Consider the following 24,355-nt stretch of genomic DNA (forward strand, 5'->3'; position numbering starts at 1 on the left):
TTCATTAACACAGTTACTTTAAGTTTAAAATCTTGTGGAGGGGATATAAAAATAATTATGAAAAGGTTCTTCTTTTTTTTTTCATATTCAGATATTAAAAGCACTACAAGTATTGTTTGTGAATACCTGGAAGCAAGGGCAGATAAAAGGGGCAAATTTTTCCAATAGACTATTCCTGCATGTTATACTTCTGCATTTTTAGAAAATTGCTGGGTATGCAAAAAATCTTCTTATGCTGTTACATCCCCTCAAACGCTTGATCTACCTTATTTTCCCATGCTTTTAACATCCCAAAGCATGAAGGCTAGATCTAATCTTGCTTGAAACCACTTTCTTAAGTGTTCTATGACTGCTATCCACCAGAAGTCCTGTAAAAAATAGATTCAAGGCAGAACTTGACAAACATTTGGAGCGAGTGGATGGGTGAAATAAGGGTTTTTTTTTTTTTTTGGCTGATGCTATATAAGCTTGCTTTCTTGCATCATGTGCCTTTGCTAATGCTAATGCTAATTGAGAAATTTGTGAATTATCAATCCTTTTTTAATGTCTGTTACTTAGTTTTACCTAAAACTAAGTAACAGACATTACTCAGTTTTAGGTAAAAGTAAATGCACAGTAGCACAACATTGTAAAGAAGGCTTTACAGTAACAAAAAAAAAAAAAAACACTACCCACTTCATTTGTTCATACCTTCTAATAATTTATGTAATGCATTTTAAATTTATTCAATCAACCAACTTCCAAAACACCAAATAAAGTTTTTTCCAACAGTCAATTACTTTCTGATTAAAAGTAAATTTTCAAACATCTATCCTGCTCGTAGTATATGGCATTTCATGAAAAGGCAGTGAAAATTTTTTTGCCTTTTAAAACCACATACTGTATGTATACAAAACAACCATACAACAAAATCAGTGAGAGAGAGAGAGAGAGAGAGAAATAACAATAATCACACTGACTATTTTCTATTTCTACGAATTATTATACTGCACTGCAGTGCACTGAAATTTGCTCACCTGGAAAGAATGGATGAATTCACCTGAAAATCTGCAAACATAATTGTGATGTAAATGGATATAAAAGCATATCTAGCTGATCAGGGCAGTAAAATATCCAACAATGCGTCTGTTACCACCCTGATGGGGGAATCTGAATATGCTATAAAAATGTGTGTAAACATTAGCAAGAAAACAAATGGTGAGCAAATGACCATATAAGAGAGCATGTAATGCCTTTAACACATGTAAAGCAATGGCAACATTATGTATAGCTGAGAACCTTTGAAAGGGATTAAATCATTGTATTGTCGAAACTGGATGTTCAAAACACCAAACTGCTGTTTGCATGGGTGATGTTGTGATGGCTGAATGTTTTTCACAACAATTGGTACAGGATGATATACTTGGGCACATCACTGATACTAGTGGCATCAGAACGTCAGGAAACAATCTATCATAATTCACCAGATTCCCAACATCATAAACGGTAACGAGAGAGAACTGCATTGGACAAAAATTAAATAAATAAATATCTTTATTATGGTACATAAAAATATTCGCAAAACCCTTCATGACTGTGGAATACCAAGGGAATGATAAATAATAAAAGTCTTTATGAGGTCAAGAAGAAGATACAAGGATACAGCCACACAACTCAGTTGTCCTGGGTTGAGGGGTTATTGAAACACTGTGTTCTTCCTTCACCCACTGGAGTGCCTTGTAGCTATCTCTTCAGAGAAAGAAAAAGCTACAAAGACATGCATTAGCAGCCAAATTTTCTTCTACATTTTCCAGGTGTATTTTTCTATTTTCTTTATATAGGTCATTCAACCCTATTTCCACTCCATTATAGGTCATTTTTTTTGCAAAGTTTATTTCAGTTTGTGAGAGCTTTAGTTCAGTAAAGAAGACAAACTGTCTTGCTCGTTCTCCGGAATTTTTCACTTCTGAATCTTCTCTTACACTTTTACTCTTAATTAATAACATGAAAGTTGCACACTTGGGGAATAGCAACCCCAAAATAAATTATACACTTAGTGGAATCGAATTAAAAACAGTAGAGGAAGAAAGAAATCTGGAAGTTATACTACAAGCAGATATGAAATTTTCTGAACAGTGTAAACAGGCATCCAGGAAAGCTCATGGTGTCCTACCGATGATTTATTGAGCATTATCCTGTGGAGATATGAAGGTCATAATCCCACTGTGTAAGACAATTATAAGACCAAATTTGGAATACTGTGTTCAAGTATGGCAAGAGACCTCATCTGAAAAAAAAGTCATTGAGCTTCTTGAAAGAGTCCAAAGAAAAGCAACTCACATTGTGAGTTTGTTTGTTATTTGGTTTTTAGGAGCATTAGCAACTAAGGCCATATTGCTCCAGGATATGCGGTGGTCATTCCCTGACCTTTCCACATCGTCCGTATTTGGTGGTGACGGGCTCGAACCCCGGTCTAAACAAGAAGCGTGTGCTACGCACTGCTGCTCCTTCCCACCTGGCTACAGAGGCGCCCTCACATTGTGAGATCCGTAAAAGGGCCACCATACAAGAAAACACTCCGATTATGTGGGCTACAAATCTTGGCAACCAGGCACCTCAGAGATGACCTGATTGAGGTTAATAAGGCTCTGAGAGATGTTAGCAAAATGAATGAAGGTGGAATTTTCACTATTATAGAAAATTCCAGAACTCAGGAGCATAAATTCAAATTAGAGAAGAAATTTAGACTAGATTGTAAGAAACCTTCTTTTAAACAGTGAATTGATTGCTAGAACAGGTTGCCTTTGCAGGTAGTTGAGGCTGACAGTTTGAATAAATTCAAAGATCAACTGGATAGTTACCTATGTGAGAAGGGAAGCAAATAATTCTTATTTCTTATTTACTCTTTTCCCAAAATTCATTGATCCTCCCAGGTATGCAAACTGCTGGAGGAGGCGGCTCTCCTCTGAGCATGAGTCTGCTGCTTTAACTAGATCACGTACCGACTTTGAACAAGCACTTGATACAGTCAGGAGTAAGATGGACTTTGATTAAGGTGCTGAAATGGCTCAGAAGTTTCCCTGGGAGAGGTATTACAGGCTGATTGCCATGACTGATGTTAACATAGTGCCAGTAGAGGTGATACTTAGCTGGAAGATCTAGCCATGGACTGTTTGTCCCTGTTGTGAGGCTGAGTTCCTGGCCCTCTGCAGACACTAATGGTTAGAACTTACCAGGAATTAAAACTTATGCTGTATATGATTGTTCATGCAGAGTTAGTTATTGTGTGAGCAGGATAATAGTGACCTACCTCCTTGTGGTGGGGTGTGATGTCCCATTCCCACCGTGAGGCTGAAGGTCACTCCCTCTGACTGAATCTCTTTTTCTTTCAATTTGTTAAAGTTGACCCAAAGAGTGCAGTCTCTGCTTTGTTGTTTTTAAATAAAACTACTGATTGTTTACATTTTATGTTCTCTAAGCAGATGAGTTCTAGTTGCTTATGTGTAAGCATGGGTGGTAACTAGCTTATTGGCTTGCTTAAATGAATAAATGAATTAATGAAACCATACGCTACTTCCTCCATGAAACTTTCTTTAGAAAATTTGTGAGAACTTAGAGTTGATAAAATACAGACAGTGAAATATACAGTAGACTTTTGGAATAATGGCACCTTTGGAGATTCAAAGTGCCGTTATTTAGATTTTTCCGTTATCTAGAAAGTTTCATTTTCTAGAAAGTTTCATTTTTAATGTATTTAATGCAGAAATAATGAGGCCAAATAAGAAATGGAGAGATTAAGAATGCAATTTTATTAACTGCACATAAAAAAAACATAAACATGTTGACAATCCAATGTTATATTTTGCCAATAATACACACTTCTGCTTACTTTCCATTCTATTTTCTTTATTATATCAAGTTTAGTCTGTGCGGGTAGCACAGAGGTATCCCACGCCAGATGGAAAAGGCCCGGGTTCGAATCCCGCAAGGAACTTTTATAAGCTTTTTTCACTCTGTGGCTGAGTTAGTGGGTTTCAGGCATGGATAGCAAGGTTTTTTCCACCTAGAAACTGGAGTTTTTCATCCAGTAAAACAGGCAAATCAAGCAGAGAACACACGCAATTTACAGACACAATACACGTGGGTATATGAATTAACATTTTTTTTTTTTGTTAGTTGTTGGTGCATCGGCTTCTGTGGCCATAATGCACTTCCCAAAGTTTTTGCATTTTTTACTCTGATTCAAGCCCGACGCAGGATTCGAACCTACGAGCTTTGGGTTGCCAGGCTGAATTAACATTCCAGGTGACCCTAATGTAATAGTTTCGATTATATCAAGTTTGTCACTAAGCTTTAATATTCCTCTTTTCTTCTCTGTATGAGGTTTATTAACTTTAGGAGCCATAGTGAGGGGTTTTAAATTTAAAATAAATGTAAAACAATAGTATAATCCATGTTATCAGTACAGAATTCACTTTCAAAATGGCAATGCAAATGCAATAATCACGTGACTTGCTGTTTTCTTTTTTCGGCACTGCAAGGCATCTGCGTTGTAGACTTGTAGTATACATCCGATCTCAATATGCCATTATTTCAACAGTCTACTGTATATGTATAATGTAAAATGTATGACATCAACAGCACAACCAAACTGCCAATAAAGGAATGAAAGGCAGAAATGGCAGGAGGGAATTGGCCCAATAATGAGGAGAGAAAGACAAATTTTAACAATTGAGGGACTAGACTTATGCTCTGCACATGAGATGAGATCACAAGTATTGCTATCAAATGTGGAATACCTTCACATAAAATAAGACAAAAGTTTTCAGATGATACAAAGGTTGGCAGGGTTGTTAATGACAGTAATGGCAGCGTGCTACTGCAACAGGATCTAGAAAATTTGGGCAAATGGGCTGAGACGTAGCCACTGAAGTTTAACATTAACAAATGCAAAGTACTGCATATGGGTAGAAGTAACCCCAGAGAAATGTACCAACTGTGTGGTACTAAACTTAAGGTGGTAGAAAATGAAAAAGACCTGGGAGTAATTGTGCAGTCAGATATGAAGTTTTTTGAGCAATGTAGACAGGCTGCGAGGGCAGGTCAAGGGGTTTTGTCAATGATATACAAGAATTTTGCTAGCAAGGAAAAGGAGGTGATTATCCCTCTGTATAAGGCAACGGTCAGGCCACGCCTTGAGTACTGCATACAGGTCTGGAGGCCTCATTTTAGGAAAGATGTAGATTTGCTTGAGCATGTACAGAGAAGGGCAACAAGATTGGTGAGGGGAATGAAGGGATCCTCTTACCAAGAGAGACAACCCCAGGGGCTCACATCTGGTGAATATGGGCTTGGCACATCCAAGGTCCTGAGCTGGATATCATCATTCTTCTTTTTCCTTGGTGATTTCATTCTCTCTCTCTCTCTCTCTCAGGGTAACTCAGAAATATTTTTTGGCTGGTGCAGCATAAGCCTCAGGCTTCCTTGCACCATATGGTTAATAATAATAATAAAAAAGTTCTGCAAATTGCAGTGGCTGTAGACTAGGCACCTGCGAGGTGATCTGATTGAGGTGTATAAGGCCTTGAATGGGTTGAGCACGCTGAATTCTGATGGGATTCTTCCACTTGTTCAGATTACGAACCTAAGAGGGCATAAATTCAAATTGAGGAAAGACAGAGTTAGAATAGATGTGCGGAAATTTGCCTTTAGGCAGCGGGTGGTTAATTTCTGAAACGGCACCTCCGTAGCCAGGTGGGAAGGAGCAGCAGTGCATAGCACACGCTTCTTGATTAGACCGGGGTTCGAGCCCGTCACCACCAAATACGGAGGATGCGGAAAGGTCGGGGAATGACCACCGCATATCCGGGAGCAATATGGCCTTAGTTGCTAATGCTCCTAAAAACCAAATAACAAAACAAACAAACAATTTCTGAAACAAACTTCCATCTGTCATTGTGAAAGTTGACAGGTTAAATAAATTTAAGGAGGAACTGGACGAACATGTAGAAAGAATTGTTTTGTAATTTTTTTTTTAGGCTGATGCTGCATAAGTGTACTAGCTTCCATTGCTTTCTTCCATCACATGCCACTACTACTACTACATAAAAGTCTGATGATGAATCAATGGCAATTTTAAGCATGCTGCATCTATGTCATCTTTTTCTTGAAGGAGTGAGGTGCACTTGGAGCATTTTTTTCATGAAACTTTGCCATAATTCTTTGATCCATGAACTTGTATTTCAGGTTTTAGTACTTCTTGGACTTATGAATAACAAAGCTCCAACAAACATAAGAGGCATTCGTGCACACTCTCACACAAAAATCACACTTGCATCCAACAGCATAACTTTATAACCGTGAAATAAATTAAAGACAGATTAAATTATGCTATATCACTTTTAAGAAATATATATGAAATTTATGAATTGAAAGTTCTGACTAATCATCTAAAACACTCTTTTCAAAACCTTTCCTAAAATTGGTATGAGTCAGGGCAGTGTTAACAGGTAATTTCTTTTGAAGAAAGGTGACAAGTCAATTATATTTTTTTTATTAGTACAGTAATAATGCAAAGAGATATGCAATGTTCATCTTGAAAATCATCGCAAGTATAACTACAATACTCAGTGCTAGAGAGTAACATGTCACTTCTAAGTGATAATAATGGACAGCTCTGAATCCAACCAGAGTGATACTTCTCATTTTGAATTTGTGTTACTTTTCTTAAGAGTATGCAAAATGCCTAATATAAATTTTTGGTAAACAATTTCAAGGTAATTTTTTTCTGAAAAAAGTAATGTACTCTGTAGTGCAGCATTTCAATTTTAGATGATAGAGAAGGAAAGCCTGCCCAGTTTTGCAATTAGTTTTTAATAGTATTTCACTCTCATTTTTTTTATTCAACAATTTTTCCTTATTTAAGGTGAGATGATTATACAGCAATTCAATAAAGTCTAATTCTCCCCTACAACTTGCAGTTCTTTCACTATAAACTGACAGTACAGTACTACAAGAACATATGTAATTAGGTGAAATAAATTTCTGGGGGAAAAAAGTTAACTTTATCTATTTAGAGGATGCAATTTTAATAAGTGCTTTGTTTTTCACTCTTTTCTGAAATGCTATTTATGCTAATGATATTTTTGAATGAAAAGTAGTACTAACAAATGTGAATTCATTGAGTAACATATAGGAAATGCAACTTACAGCATGCCAAGTTGACCCAGCAGTTAGCTCTGACTTCTCAAGTAGTAAGACATCTTCCATTCCTAGTTTGGCTAAATGATATGCAATACTGACACCAACTGCACCTCCTCCAATGATAACAACTTCTGCTGTATCCTTTACATGTTTTGTGAAATTATTATCTACATTTGCACTGGAAGGAAAATATCTATATTACACTTTAATAATAATCTTATGATTATAAAGAGAAGAATTGGAGGGGGGGGGTTCATAAAGAAGCAGAACATGTATGTTCTGCTTCCTTATGTAGCCCCTCTTATGAAGGAATCGATTTAAAGAAAACAGATGTTAGCACGAAAAAAAATCATTTAGTATTTTTAAACATAATCACCTTCAACACCTACAGACCTGTGAGATCAATCACAGAATTGTTGAAAACATTTCTATGATTTATGACTGAGAATAGAATATGACTCAGTCATAGAATATGACTGAGTCATATTCTATGACTGAGAGGAGCCACCAATTCATTTGTAGAATTTCTTTTTTTGCCCTTTAGACCATCAAATTATTATTCTTGCAATATGGGAAGAAATAGTCCAACAGAGTTACATCACGAAAGCAGGAGGGGGTGCTCCAAAGTCCTCTCTCTCACTTTGCCAAAACCCTTAAGTAATTTATGCCGAATGTGGCCTAGCATACAACAGGAACTAACTCCCTTTTTCACAAATTAAACCCTTACTCAGTGAACTCATTTAACTAAATGATCCAAAATCTGTGCATAGCAGCACAGATTTTGGATCATTTACTGTCATTAGCATTAGCATTAGTTGAGGAATATACGATGCAAGAAAGCAAGCTTATACAGTATCAGCCAAAAAAAATCCTTCCCATTTCACACATCTGGTCGCTCCAAATATTTGTCTAATTCAGCCTTAAATTTATTTAAGATATCCACAACAACAGATGGAAGTCTGTTCCAGCAGTCAACTAAACACTGGTTAAGGCACACTTCTGTGCATCTATTCTACAAATGCCTTTCCTCATTTTGAATCTATGGCCCCTCAGGTTGTTAATCTGAGCAAGCAGAAGTATCCCGTCAGCATTGAGCCTGCTCAAACCATTCAACACCTTATACCATATCTCAATCAGATCACCTCGCAGGTGCCTAGTCTCCAGATGCTGCAACTTGCAGGACTTAAGCCTTTCTTCATAAGCACACCCCCTTTGTTCCTCTCACCAATCTTGTTGCCATTCTCTGTACCCATTCTAGCAACTCTACATTCTTCCTAAAATGAGGCCTCCAGACCTGTATACAGTACTCAAGATGTGGCCTTACACAAAGGGATAATCACCTCCTTGTCTCTGCTAGCAAAATTCCTATATATCATTGACAGCCCATCTGCACTGCTCAAAGAACTTCATATCTGACTGCACAATTACCCCAGGTCTTTTTCATTCTCCACCTCTCTAAGTGTAGTACCACAGATTTGGCACGTTTCTCTTCGGTTACTGCTACCCATATGGAGTACTTTGCATTTGTTAATGTTAAACTTCAGTTGCCATTTCTCAGCCCATTTGCCTAACTTTTCTAAATCCTGTTGCAGTAGCATACTGTCTTTACTGTCATTAAAATCCCTGCCAACCTTTGTATTATCTGCAAACTTTGACATTATGTCTGTTATACCTTCATCAATATCATTGATAAATACACAAAACAACAATGGGCCTAGCAACAAACCCTAGAAGACTCTAATAATATTAGTCCACGTAGAGCAGTATCCATTTATTACCACTCTCTGCCGTCTCCCACTCAACCATCCCTTTATCCATTGCAGTAACTTGCCCTTAATGCTATACTGCTCCAATTTGTACAGCAGTCTTCCATGTGCAACAGTATCAAAAGCTTTCCTGAAATCCAAGTATATGATATCAAAATTATTTTTTGCATCCAGTTAATTTATGACCATATCGTAGTATCCAATCAAATTAGTCAGAAAAGACTTCCCCTTAACAAACTGATGCTGTGTCTGAGGTATTACTACACTCTTGTCTAGGTGATCCTGTATCACCTCTTTAACCAGTGACTCCATTATTTTCCCTGGAACAGAATTTAAACTAAGAGGTCTATATAATTATTTGTAACCCTTTGAACCTCCTTTGTGAATTGGGGACATATTTGCACATCTCCAGTCCATGGGGATCTCCCCTGACTCTAATGATACTCTCATAATTATGGCTAAGAGTTTGCTGACTTTCCTTGCTGCCTCCTTCATTATAACTGGATGGATCCCATCCATCCCAGGTGCCGTTCTTAGGTTTATCTTCAACAATTTCTCCTCGACTTTGCTCTCAGTTATTACAAAATCATCTAGCTCACTGCCAGAGTTCAATTCACCTCTGGCATTCCCCTCCCTAAATAACTCCTCATGTGTGAATGCAGCTGCAAAATACTCATTTAGTTTGTTAGCCACCTGAGCGGAATCATCAACAGTTTAACCAACAATATCCAGTGGACCAATCTGATTCATCCCCTTCCTTCTAGAGTTTACATAAGTAAAGAACTCTTTGCTGTTTTTCTTTGCATCCTTTGCCAAAGATTTCTCGTAATCTACCTTTGCCTGCCTAACCTCCTTTGTGAGTTGGTTACAGACCAGCTTATATCTATCATAGGCTTCTGTGTCACCATGCATTTTTCTTCTCTGCTAAATGTCTCATTAGTTCATCTGACATCCATTTAGGCCTAAACCTTTAACAATATTTCTTAGTTGGTATGAAAAATCTAGTAGCTTTTTTTTCAACAGTGACCTGTTCTTGTTAAGTAATTCTGCTGGTCTCCTATTCTTAATATCATTAGTGCCAACGAGTACAACATATCACTTTTTGTGCCCTTAAAAGACGATATCTGCTCTACAACATCATCAACCTTTGCCCCTGGCAGACATACCCTGGTCCTGTTCCACCTATCCTTTTTGCACAATATATCCTGAGTTGAAACAAAATCTGGCATTTTCTCTTTGTTCCATCATTTATTAGTGTTTTTCAACATGCAGGTAACAGAAAAACCTACATAGAATGCATTAAAAATCAAATAAAATATAAAGTATAATAATAAGCACTTTTTTATCAATTATATTCATAATTTGCATACAGAAAACTGATTGATTAAATGAATGAACTTCCTGTTAGTTACATTTATACTTTTAATATAGGAAGAACAAGGAGAAACTAAAATAGCGAATTCTTCTATGTCTGTGAATAGAAATTCTAAAATAGTTGTTTGCAGATTTTTTTTTACATTTTATGTGGATTGCATTATAAAAAAAAAATTCAAAAACACCGACTTCACTCAAAGACATTGCCTTATACAAAATAACAGTTCTAATGTGTCATTGTGAGACAGCTTACAATAAGAAAATGATCCTGTAGATGAGAGCAGCCACATACCATCATGGTCCAACATTATTAGTGCTAGTAATACTCATTTGCCAGTATTATTACTGGCAAATGAGGAAATTTTTTTTTAAATTACATTCATAGGAAAAAGATAGGTCGAATAGGTCTAGAGTATGTCTGCCAATAGCAAAAGTTGATGACAACTTTTCCATTGGTTACTAGCAAGACTTTTATGGATTTATTGGATGATCATTTTCTACAGCACATGTTCAAGAGGCAACCAGAGGGAGTAATACTCTTGATCTGATTATCAGCAGTGAATATTCATGCATTAAGAATTTACAGATAGGGGAACCACTGGGTGACAGTGATCACAGTGTGCTGATGTGGGATTTACTCAAAGATGTAACTACCATCAGGGGTAAAGGGAAGGGGTTTTTGCTTTTGTAAAGGTAACTATAGTAGTTTCAGAGATTTTTTAAATTCAATACAGTGGGACCGGCTGATGATGTTACCAACAGCAAATTCTAAATGGAAAGCATTCAAGGAATAAATTTTGGAAGCTACAAAGCCTTTCATACCAAATAAGAAATAATATTCGAGGATTAGGCCTAAATGGATGTCAGATGAACTAATAAAACTCATGGCAGAGAAGAAAAATGCATAGGATGCATATATATTAACAGGCGACAGAGAAGCGTATGGTAAATATAATCAAGTCACAAAGGAGGTTAGGCAAGCGAATGCAGATTATGAGAAATCTTTGGCAAAGGAGGCAAAGATTTCTTTACTTATGTAAACTCTAGAAGGGGATGAATCAGATTGGTAAAATCCCCCATTATAAGCCAATATGATTTACTGGCCCATTATTTCTCTTGTATAGTTGTTCACTGTACTCATCACAGTCATTAGGCGTATAACACACTCTTACTCTCAATTTTGCTTTACTAGAGGTTATGTTACCAAACTGACTCAACATTGCCCTGTCCACCCATGTCAACTAGATGCACTTTCTTAGATTATATGTTTCTTAACTAACAGCATAAACCCAGACTCCCTTTCTATCCTGTCTGTCCTTTCTGTACACATTATACTCCCCAAATTCCAATTCTGCATTCCTTATATCTGTGTGACACAATGGCTCTGATATACCAACATTATCTGCCTTTGATGTCTTGACCAGCACTTCAAATTCATCAAATTTATTTACTGTACTCCTGGCACTGGTGTACATGCAAGTATACATGCACCTGTTCTTACTCTTAGTTACCCTAACACAGTCCATGTATTTACTTGTTCTTGCTCTTAGTTACCTTAACACCAGGGGGGGACTGGCCATAAGACTTACTGGGGAAATCCTAGTGGGCCAGAGACCGATGGAAGATAGTGTGATTTTGGCCATAAACACTAGCAAGTTTTGCCCGGTAAGAATTTTTGACTCACTTCGCCTCTGCTTAACACAGCCCATGTATTTACTTGTTCCATGATGCCTCCCAGCAGTCTTTGAAATCCCCAGCATCCAGTGTGCCAGGCTGCTGCTCATTCCAATAGAAGCACTGCAAGAATCACTTTCACCTCTGCCTGCAGCTACTGTTAATCTATTAGTCTGTGAATCATCACAAGCTAGCAGTTTTCCAACCCACCTAACACTGCATCAATAGCATCAGCAAATATTCTTGAATCCTTTCTACTTAAGTGTATCCCATCCCTGTAGAAGCTGTCTCCCCTAAGCACAGACTATGCTGTGAAAAATTCTATCCTAGAGCCTTGAATAATCTCTCCAGGGTGTCGAACTGATTGACAAAGCTCTCATCATATACCCCCTCCTATCATGTCTGGGCAGAATTACATACACTTTCAAATTTAACCCTAACTTGTGACTTTTTTTCAACATTGACCTGTACTTGTTAAGTAAATCTGTTAAGTAACTCTTAACCATTAGTGATTGGCTGGTTTACTGGAAGCGAAACCTCAGTTTCTGGGAGAAAAAAAAACAATGTAACTATTGCCCGGGGCTGACCAACACAGTAGCGCTGTGATGCTATGAGCAGCTAGTAGCTAAAATAAAATTAAATGCTCTAAATGTTAAATATTGATAAACATAATAAAGCAATGCCAAAAACAATTTTGCCGCCCTCCTGAACTGCTGCCCGTAAGCGACGCATATCTCGCTTACAGTCTTGGGGTCTGCAATCACATTGTGAAAAAAGCAATAAATATTCCTCGCATCATTTACCGGTACATCTTGCACAAAGATGTCACTCACACTTCCGTCATCTTTCACAAAAAAATTACTCTCCATCAGCTAGAAATCTCAGCATACATACGATAATGGGTGCAAGCAAAAAAGGCCACAACTAACAGGGGAATCACTGCTAGCAATTCCGCAGTCACATCTTTAGGATGTTATAGCTAACTTTTCTAGGTGAATCCATACTCTCTTTTAAATACAATTTGAATTTACAAAACACCTAAACTATAAATTCAGTTGAACACTGATTAATTACCAAAATAACACGTAAAACTAAAATTACAAAAAATATCATAACGTCATTTTCTGTAAACAATATGTGTAAGGCAAGCAATTCCCTCTTTATGGTCTGCTGAACACTTTCGCGTTTGCGAGGCCGTCGGACATTTTTTCTTGAAGTATCTCCAAAGTCTTTTACCTTTGGATAACATCCATCACAGTAAATTTTGTCAAGTTCAGACGAGTCATGCCTGAGTGCACAGAAAAGGTTACTGATGAGACCTCCAATCACTGTCTCATGTTGAAATTTAAGTTTCAATCTACAATCCATGGGATTTAAACTGATATATCTGAGCAGAAATTAATGTGGGGAAAACGTCTGACACCTTGCTTGAGTGTGTACAGAGAAGGGCAACAAGACTGGTGAGGGGAATGAAGGGATCCTCTTACCAAGTTCTGAAAATTGCAGTGGCTTGAAATTAGGCACCTGCGAGGTGATCTGATTGAGGTGTATAAGGCCTTGAATTGGTTGAGCACGCTGAATTCTGATAGGATTCTTTCACTTGTTCAGACTACAAACCTAAGTGGGTATAAATTCAAATTGAAGAAAGACAGATGTAGAATAGATGTGCAGAAATTTGCCTTTAGCCAGCGGGTGGTTAATTGCTGGCACAAACTTCCATCTGTCGTTGTGGTAGTTGATAGGTTAAATAAATTTAAGGAGGAACTGGACAAACATTTAGAGCGAATTGTTTTGTAAAAAAACGTACAGTATACAGCCATAGTATGCTAGTGCTGCAATTACCAATGGCTGTATACTGTACGTTTTTTTTTCTGGAAGCGTGAAGACTCGATTTCACAATGTGCGTATATTAATTAATCGAGTTATCTAGTGGCGTCTCCAATGAGATTTATATACCTGAGATTATTTATATACCTGCGTCTCCAATGAGATTTATATACCTGAGATTATTTATATACCTGCGTCTCCAATTGGATTTATATACCTGAGATTATTTACATACCTGCGTCTCCAATGGGATTTATATACGCCATAGGGAAAGCCATTGCAATTTGAAGTTTTTCTTTTTATTTTAAACTTCAAAAAATATGCTAAATGAGCTTTATTTACGAAACCGATATAACTTATTTTATTCATATATCAAGTATACGCATTCTATATATGCAAATTAGGTTTTAGAATATAACTTCCGAAAATTTAATAAGATATATAAATACATAACGAAAAAAAGAAGTGACGTTCAATTAGGATAACCTTTCAAAAATCTGAACATCGCGCCTGTTTTTTTTTTTTTTTTTTTTTTCTCTCACGTAAATGACAAGGTCAGCTACTTAAGCTGTCTGAAAACATTAAGAATGGCCATTCATCTCCGCTTTTGTTTTGACCTTTGCACTGCAAGTTCTCATATCAGGTCGAGACAGCAACAGTCCAGTTTTGCCTAAATACAGATAACTCGTGCTTGACCTTCATGCTTGTATGGCAAGCCATAGCAACAACAATAAAAGCATCTTAATTGGATTGGCAACGAGATTTCATTCAATTTCTCGCCTATTTTTCAGATATAGTTCCGTATTTAATCTAATAGCTTATCTTTTTATTAGATTAAATAAATTTCCTTATACCAGTCACTTATAATAGAAAACTGAGAGTCTGAAAAACTGCTTCATAAGAAAGCTCATACTCCTGTAAATAATGATGCAAAGACAAAACTGTAACCTTGGCAAAGAGGTCAAATTTGCAAGTAGAGAGGCAACCTTTACACAAGGCCAAGTTTCTGCACTTAGATCAAATATGTTGCTAAAAAGATAATGTAATCTTGTTAACTTCCTTATATGGTTATATGGAACTGAAAGTATGCGCGAATGAAAATATCTGAACTGCTTGAGTTTGTGTTAATGATACAGTGCTGTATCATACTGAAAAAACATATGATGGCATTTAAGTAATGGCAACACTGAGTTGTACCTGGGTTTACTCACTATAAAACTTATTTTCAAAAGTTACAAAAATGTAATTTCCCCACTACGAAACTCCCTATTGCGAAAGATTCCTAAAATGTACAGGTTTTGAGTGCTATTGTATTACGGTATCCAACCTCTTTTGTGCTTTCCCACCATAGGATATGGTGGGAAAGCGTGGATAACTTAGTTTTTAATTTTAGTTATTAGTTTTTTCAGATAAATTAACAATACTTTAATGAGGATTAAGAAATAATCAAGATTTAGAACTGTTCAAAGCAGTGGTATTCAAAGTTCCGCAGAACCCTGTTGTTATACAAAGGATTTAAGAGGTTCTGCGAATATTCCGTTAATTTTTGCTGCTTGTTAGGGGTTTCTAATTTGAAAAGGGGTACTGCGGAAGATTTAAGATCTGCAAAAGGGTTCCTCAGTCAAAAAAAAAAAAAAAAAGTTTGAAAAACCACGGGACAGAAAATGCTCAAATAGGAAAAATAAATAAATAAATAAACTAACACTATTCAGGAGCTTCGACATTGAGAACGCAGTAGTAAGAAAAGATAAGAGATGCACACAACTAGCAGTATATCACCTCCCAAACACACAAAATAGAGATAAAATAAAATACAAATTTTGTTTTATCCAGAGAGAGAGAGAGGGAAAGAGTTTTTCCAAAATTGTGCATTTATTGTGTGTTTTACAATATTAAATTACAGCGATTTTTGCTTCAAAAACTTCCATCTGGTGTTGTGGAAGTGAGAAGTTTGAATGAATTTAAGGAAGCATTAGACAAATTATTAGAAAGGATTGACAGACGGGCGGTTTACACAAATATACAGGGTGTCCAAAAAAAATGTGTACACACTTTGATTATTAATAACTTCTATGTTTATTTTCATAAATTCAAATTTTTATAATGAGGACAAAATGTGAGAAAAAAATATGCATTAACGCAAGTGTTCAAATTATCCTCCACATTATCCTCCATTCTCATCCAGGAATTGTTGACATCGTCGAGAAACTGAATTGCATGCATCATCTAAGATATCTCTTGATATTGCTGCATGTTCTGCTTCAATAGCTTGCCGTTATTCAGCGATTGTATCCCCATAAATAAAAATCCAATGGCATTAGATCTGAAGAACGCAGAGGGAACTCAATACTGCCTCTTCGTCCAAACCTTCTGTTTGGGAAAGTTTCATCCAGATAAGCCCTAACATCGCGATGAAAATGGGGAGGTGCCCCATCGTGTTGAAAATAACATTCATCATCCTCAAATAGCCCACTAATGTGCGGGACGATTGATTCGTCCCGCAAGTTGAGGTAAACAGCACCCGTAACAGTTGCATCAAAAAAAGAATGGTCCAAAACCCAAGGATGATAATCCACACCACATTGTAATGCCCGGTAAATTCAAATTTGTTTCTCAGTAACGTGTGTATTCTCGGTTGCCCAGTACGAACAATTGTGGCGATTAATTGTACCATTCAACTTGAATGGTGCCTTATCACTCCAAACGATCTTATTGGCAAACAGAGCGTCCTCTGCAGATTTTCTTAAAAAGCACTCGGCAAATTCAACCGATCAGCATCATCTTCGTTCAGGGCCTGCACTAATCTTGGAATGTACCTTTTCCATTTTGCACCCTTTAAAATGTTATGCACACTGGATTTGGGGATTGCCGTTTCACGAGCAGCTTGTCGGACAGATTTCCTTGATGTTCGGAAAAGTTCCAGCACCTTGTGATCTCGTGATCGTTGCCTGTGTGCATTTTGCACAGTGCCATCCGCTTCAAACTTATCACGAATACCCGAAATTGTGGTTCCGTGTGGTATTCACTCCTAAACTGCCTCTGGACTTCGTTGATATTTTGCGACTTCCAATACCACTTCAACACAAATTTCCGCTGTTCAAATATAAGTCTGGTCTTCTCCATTATTACCACCAACTTGCAACTGAAAAAGAAAAAAGGTTACTGAGTTATGGGCTGATAAAATGTGTATACATTTTTTTTTGTTTTTTTTTTGGACACCCTGTATATATATCATCAGCCAAATATTGCTTCCTTGCATCATTTGCCATTACTAACTCTAAATTCAAGTAGAACCAAACTTTCTGGATAATGTCATCATAAAATTAAAATAATATTGCATCGGCCGACGAACTGTTAAAATAAACTTTAAATAAATAAATAAATTTTCTGTTTATACTCCGGGACGACCAAACTTTAAATCAGAAATTTTAAATACATAAATAAATAAAATACAGTATGCATCATAAAAGTGTCTGAGTATATAAAAAAGTTAAAAACTTTGTATAAAGAAAGAAAATAAAGTACACAGCGGCCAAATAAAACCAGGTAAAACGATAAACCATGAGAAGCTTAAGGCGTTGTATCTCTTTATCAACTCAACCAAGAAATGCGAAATGAGGGGCAATCCGCCAGCCCGAAGTCACTGGCTCAGCCACTGAGGTACACTTTTGGAGTGAACAACATTTCAATTACAATCCGCGACCAATGCGAGTTCCACCATTAACTATAATGGTGACGAGAGATGGCGGGCTAATAACATAACTAATGTACGCCACACTGGTTTGGTAGAGTCTGACGATTAATGTTTTTTTTTATTCCCCCTTTCTTTTGTTCTTTACTTTTTGCCGGTCTACGCGGTAGCATAATGGTATCGTCACCGTCCTCCCCCACACTGGGTGGAAAAGGCCCGGGTTCGAATCCCGTCGATGACTCGAGGAACTTTAATGAGCTTTTTTTCACTATCTGGCTGAGTTAGCTGGTCTCAGGCGTAGATAGCAAGGTTTTTCCCCCAGAAACTGGAGGTTTTCGTCCAACAACAGACAAGTCGACCATAGAACACACGCAATTAACAGACATAAGACACATAGCATGGCAGATGAATTTAATTATTCGGGTGGCCTAAAAATAATAGTTTTGTTGGTTTTTTTTTTTTTTTTTTTTTTACTTTTTGGCGTCCACGATCTAAACCAGTTGATGTCTAAGCATGTGGAAGGCTATACAGTACTTCCACATAACAGACGGTCTCGAGGCACCAAGCCTTTGAAAGCCTCTCTTGGTTTATTGTTTGATCTGATTGCTGAGTATATTATATTATTTTTTTATTTTATTTTATTTATTTATAAGAAGTTTTCAACGCTTTTATTTTTATTTTTTTATATACTCTCACTTTTATGGTGTACATTTTATTTACTTGTGTATTTAAAATTTACGATTATAGTTTTAGTTTGCTTTATCAGTTCACCGGTCGATATAATATTATTTGAATATGAATACCCCAGGTACTCAAGGCCTCTTTTCTAATCATCATCAAACATGTCTATTGCAGTATGATTACTAAACGAGCAGGCAGAGAAAGATGATAAGTTCTTCAAGACAGAAATCAAGGCTAACCAAATCAAAATTAAAGACCGTGCTCATCGTCATGTTTGATAAAAAAAAAAAAAAAAAGTATTGTCTACTCAAAATTAGTTCCCCAAGAACAAACAGTATTCTGTAAAAGATATTTCTTGGCTAAATGCCTAAGAGTATGAAGGAGTTTAATTATGCATAGGTAATGCATACACATCTTTCTGCTACCAAAGTAATTTGAATGCATCGTTTTAATTATATCTCATATTGTGAATACCTTCACAACGAGTTGCCATGGTATTGCACTACCTCAAATAAGTAACGCTTCATTTATGGAGAAGACTCTCGGCGGATACAACCACCACCACCCAGACGGCACAGTTTGAAAAATGGTATGGACTAAGTTACTGTGTTATCCACATACTGTCCCTATTAGACTTAGGCAATCCAAAAAGGTATAGGAAAGTAACGGTAGGAGAGGAAGAAGAAGTAATGCTGTCGAAAGAGGAAAGGGACAGTTACTCCTCACACTCACTCACTGAACTAACTAACCACTCATAAATCTCCCGAATAGGCAACGCTCCCCATTAGAGAAGATTGTTGTTACCTATTCGCGGTAACGAGAGGCCATCAATACCCTCCAGACGGCACCGATTCCAAGCTTGTTGGCTTCTCATCGGTGGATGGACAGATACCCTGTTGTTGCAATAGTGACAACCTAATTATGAAGTATAACTCCACAATATGAGAAATGCCCGATGGTGTGCGTGGTTTTATCTAAAAGATATTTCTTGGCTAAATGCCTAAGAATATGAAGAGGGTTCAATTCTGTATAGGTAATGCGCACGCGCACGCACACACACACACACACACACACCATTTCTACAGGATGGCCACTGAAAGACTGAAGGGTTTGAAAAAGTCATAACTTGTTCATTTTTAGTCTTTTTTTATTTTCTTTTTTTACAGGTTATAAAGCATCCCTTGGAGATTAAAATTGCTACGTATGATGTCCAGCAACGAGTAAAACTCGTTGGGTTTTTCTATTTCAGCGAAAGATCAATCATTGAAACTCAGAGAAAATACCGGCAACATTTTAAAGTCCTCCTAGCGATAACATGATTTGGAACCTAATCGCCTGGTTTGAAAGAACTGGATCAGTCGGCGATCTTCCGGGAAGAGGTCCTAAGCGCACTGACGCAGCAGTGGAAGCTGTACGGCAGAGTGTCCTTGAGGATCCATCTTCCTCTACCCGTCGTCGCTCTGCTCAACTAGGCATCGCCAGAACATCGCTTCAGAAGATTCTGAAAGGGTGGTCAGTCTTTCAGTGGCCACATTTTAATCTCCAAAGGATGCTCTATAACCTGTAAAAAAAGAAAATAAAAAGATTAAAAATGAACAAGTTATGACTTTTTCAAACCCTTCAGTCTTTCAGTGGCCACCCTACACTACCAAGGCAGTTTGGATGCATCATTTTAATTATAGCTCATATTGTAAATACCTTCACAACGAGTTGCCATGGCATTGCACTACCGCGAATAAGTAACACTTCACCTATAGAGAAGACTAATGTTAGCATTAGCACTACCGCGAATAAGTAACGCTTCACCTATAGAGAAGACTAATATTAGCATTAGTATTAGCAGAGGTATATGAAGCAAGAAAGTAAGCTTATAAAGCATCAGCCAAAAAAATACAAAAAACTTCCCATTCACTAAACCATTCATTCCAAAAGTTTGTGTAGTTCTGCCCTGAATTTATTTAAGTTGCCATCCTTAACAATAGATGGAAGTTTGTTCCACCAATCAACCACCTGTTGACTAAAGGCAAATTTCTGCACATCTTTTCTACAACTGTCTTTCCTCAATTTGAATGTATGCCCCCTCTGATGCGGAATCTGAGCAAGAGGAAGCATCGCATCAGCATTGAGCTTGCAAAAACCATACAAGGCCTTATAACATCTGAATCAGATCACCTCGCAGGTTCCTAGCTCCCAGACGCTGCAATTTGCAGAACTTAAGCCTTTCTTGGTAAGAGTAACCCTTTGTTCCCCTTTCCAATCTCTTTGCCCTTCTCTATACTCGTTCCAGCAGCTCTACATCCTTCCTAAAATGAGGTATACAGACCTGTATACAGTACTGAAGGTGTGGCCTGACCATTGTCTTATACAAAGGGATAATCACCTTGTTGTCCATGCTATCAAAATTCCTATATATCATTGACAATAACCCTGAGCTACTCTTGCAAACTGTCTGCACTGCTCACAAAACTTCTTATCTGACTGAACAATTATCCCAGGTCTTTTTCATCCTCTACTACCTTGAGTGTAGTACCACACAGTTAGTATGTTACTCTGGGGCTACTGCTACTCACATGCAGTACTTTATATTTGGACTTATTCTCGGCGGATACCACCACCGAGACGGCACTGTTTCGAAGCTTGTTGGCTTTTCATCGGTGGGTGGGCAGGTACCTTGTTGTTGCAATAGTGACAACCCAGTTATGAAGTATTTTGTGGCTTTTGTGATAAAAGGCATGAATTGTGGCTAGACAATGGGTGTTGCATAACAATAAACGCTGTTTCACAATGCATTATCATAAGTGATTATATCTGAAAAAAAAAAGAAATAAACATATTCTTCAGATAGAACACACCATATCTGTTTTTACCAGTTTGGCTCCATTTGTTTTCTATTGCTAATTATCATAACTGCGCTGAAAGAGACGTATTTTTGAGTCTTGGGAAGAAATCTTTTACAGGGGATGGGACGTTTGATTTAAAGATTTGTAAATTTTTTAAAACTTAATTTTTCTCGCGAGAAGGCTTACTTCAGTTTCCTGAAGCTGACCACTCATACTGGGTGGAGTTTTACAAAAAGTTCTTCCATGGACGAGATGAGCTTCGCAATCCTTTCCAATCGGCACGCATACTCCTTTACTTAATTCACCATAAATGCTATTAGATATCTGAATAACAAAAATTATTATGTTAATTGCTCCCAAGCGTAACATATCCGTGTAGGTGTATTACGTCTGTAGAAACATGTGTTCAGAGGAAAATTTGCACGTTGTGGGGGCTGATAAATCCAAATATCTCACTGCGGAAACCCTTTTTCCTCCGCCTGAGATCAGCTAACATCAGCTTCGATTGAAAAGGATTTTGGAAATTCCTCCTGTAGTCAACAGGAATTGAACCCATACCTCTCCAAACCAAACCGGTGACAAGTGGCAAAACAACTATAATGTCACGGAGAGATAATATGAATAACAAGATAAAACTTACAATTTATTCATACATAACGTGCCAGTGCAAAGCAAAGCATGGTGTCATAATATAACATATTGTTGCGCAATGCAATAACATGTCATATTATGACACCATGCTTATCAGTTACCAGTCAACAAACGATGAAATCAGATTATCAGTTTACAAAATGATAGATGAAAGAACAGCTTGAGCGAGCAGAGTAGCATGTCTATAAATGAATTATTTAGAAACAAACATTCTTATCCCCCCACCACTACTCCTGCTCCTGAATAAGCCGTACATTCAACAGCTGATTTTCTTCGATTACAAATTTCCAATTAATCGAACACAAATGATAACATTTTAGTGTGGTGTGATGACACCCAACTGCTTTTGTAATTGTTTTCATAGTTTATCAGTGATGATGAGACTTCCTTCCTATTTCTTTTTACTGAAGTAAATCGCAGGACAACAATATTTACAACCTTAAATTACAAATGACGTCAATCGACTTATGAAACCAAGCGCTATTCAAAAGATAAACAAGTTTCATGGAAAACCATGGGACGAAGTTTCATCTTGAACACTTTTTTTTTAAAATCAGAAGTAAAAGAAATAATAATAATAATAACGATAAAAAAAAAAAAAAAGACAAGACGAGAGGCACTGCAAGAAGAATTTCATAACTTTGACTATTAACGACTATTGTATTTCTATTAAATAATATTGGAAAAATGCTGCACGCACAAACCAAACTTATGGAGCATCAACAAAAAGGGGGGGGGGGGGAGAAAATGCCCTAAATATAACGAAGTATATCTAGTTGTTACAGTGCTAAAACACCCTCTCCACTAAATTATGGATGAGGGTCTTCTAAAAATTAATTAATTAAATGCAACTCATTAAAATTTTTGTAGTCCAGATTTGAATTTTTCTTTTCCCCTTTTCTACCCACACTCTAAGATCACATTAACAGCTAGGGCGTTGCATGCACAGCAAGTTGTCGGCATCTACGAGGTATGACAATAAAGGGCCGAACTAGTGCTGTTGCGGTTATGTTCGATGAGTTTGAAAATAAACGGAAGTGGTATGTTGTAGTTCAGACTTACTCCAACAGATGGTGATATAGAGATTGTACAGCAGGCTGACAGGTTTAAAGTGACAACCAGTTTCGTTAGTAGCGTTAACATACCATGTCATGATTTTGCAATGGAGCAACGAACGAATATCAAATTTTGCTTTAAACTGGGAAAATCTGCAACAGACATGTATGAAATGTTAAAAACTGTTTATGGAGATGAAACGTTAAGTCTACTATCTATGTATAAATGATATAAACCAGGAGTTTCACAAAGCAGCCCGTGAACTTTTTATATGCAGCTCGCTGCCTTTTTATAATGCCATGTATAAATGTGAAGAAAATTTTTGTTAAAATTTTATAGTCATAAGACTTGTGTACTAACTACGGTGAGACTTCCTTCCTATTTCATTTTACTGAAGTAAATCGCAGGACAACAATATTTACAACCGGTTTACAACTGGTTAATACGAAATGCGCAGAGGGAACTGTCCATATAGGTATGGAATGGTTCGCCGAAAATAATCAGTTAACCGATAGATACTGCAAAAAACCAACTACATTCTATTACAGTCGCGATAACAAGATGTACCTACAAATCCTTCCCTTTCTTTCCTTGCATGAAACTATTCTTTCATACTAGGATAGTCGTGATATTACAGCGTTAACCCAATATACTGCTATTCCAAAATTTCTATCGTCGTATTTTCATCAGTATTGGCCCGCTGACGAAAAAGTTTGAGAACCGCTAGTATAAGGGTTCAAACACAGACATGAAGATGTTTGCGATGACCTAAGAAGTGGGCGCCCGTCAAGCTTTCGAAATGAAGACAGAGTTAAAAAGTTAGGAATATTATGGCAAGACATCGTCGTTTGACCCTCAGAATGATAGCTGAAGAGTTGGATATGAATAAGGAGACGATTCATCAAATTTTGCGTGAAGGTTTAGAGGAAAGGAAGGTCTGTGCAAAATTTGTGCCGCATAGCCTCACAAATCAGCAGAAGCAGCGAAGAGTATCGCATCGAAGATTTCATCCAGACTTGTCAACACAATCCTAATTTACTCAACTGTGCTGGAAATGAGTGTTGGGTGTTTTAGTACGACCCAAACACGAAGCGTCAGAGCATGGCAATAGAGCCAGTGGACTTCAAAATCAACGCCAAGACCTAAAATGTTTTGCTTACAGAAATCTAGAAATCCAGTAACAAGATGATGCTGATAACTTTTTTGACAAACAGGGTATGATTCACAAGAAATTTGTACCTGAAGGGGAGAGAGTCAAACATACAGGTCTTCAAAGACTATTGAAGCGCATTTCCGGGTGAAACCGCAATTTTGGGAGAAAGGCAGCTGGTTCTTGTTACACAATCCCAACCGCACTTCCATACTTGTTGTTAAGACAGACGAAACACGACATTGTACACATCAAACATCCACCCTACTCTTCCGATCTAACACCAGCGGGCTTTTTCCTCTTTCCCAAGGTAAAAACTACCCACAAAAGAGAGATTTCGGGATATTGAAGACAAAGAAAACCGTACCTGTCGAACTAAACATCTTCCTGTTGGACGCCTTCGCTCATCCTTTTCGGAAACGTTTAGAACGGTGTGATATAAGTGGAATTCAAAAATACATCA

General features: G+C 37.3%; 1 protein-coding gene across 1 annotated transcript in view; it reads right to left on the reverse strand.

Moving 5' to 3' along the window:
• The window catches only part of LOC150089238 (dimethylglycine dehydrogenase, mitochondrial-like), a 220,916-nt gene that overhangs the window by 171,708 nt on the left and 24,853 nt on the right, over positions 1 to 24,355 (reverse strand). Inside the window, exon 2 of the mRNA XM_090388493.1 lies at positions 7,189 to 7,360. Within this exon, the coding sequence (XP_090244619.1) occupies positions 7,189 to 7,360 (172 nt within the window). The remainder of the gene's footprint in view (positions 1 to 7,188; positions 7,361 to 24,355) is intronic.

The sequence above is a fragment of the Mastigoproctus giganteus genome, chromosome 2 (genome assembly GCF_048544385.1).
Source record: "Mastigoproctus giganteus isolate SK-2022 chromosome 2, ASM4854438v1, whole genome shotgun sequence".
Classification (NCBI taxonomy): Eukaryota; Metazoa; Arthropoda; class Arachnida; order Uropygi; family Thelyphonidae; genus Mastigoproctus; species Mastigoproctus giganteus.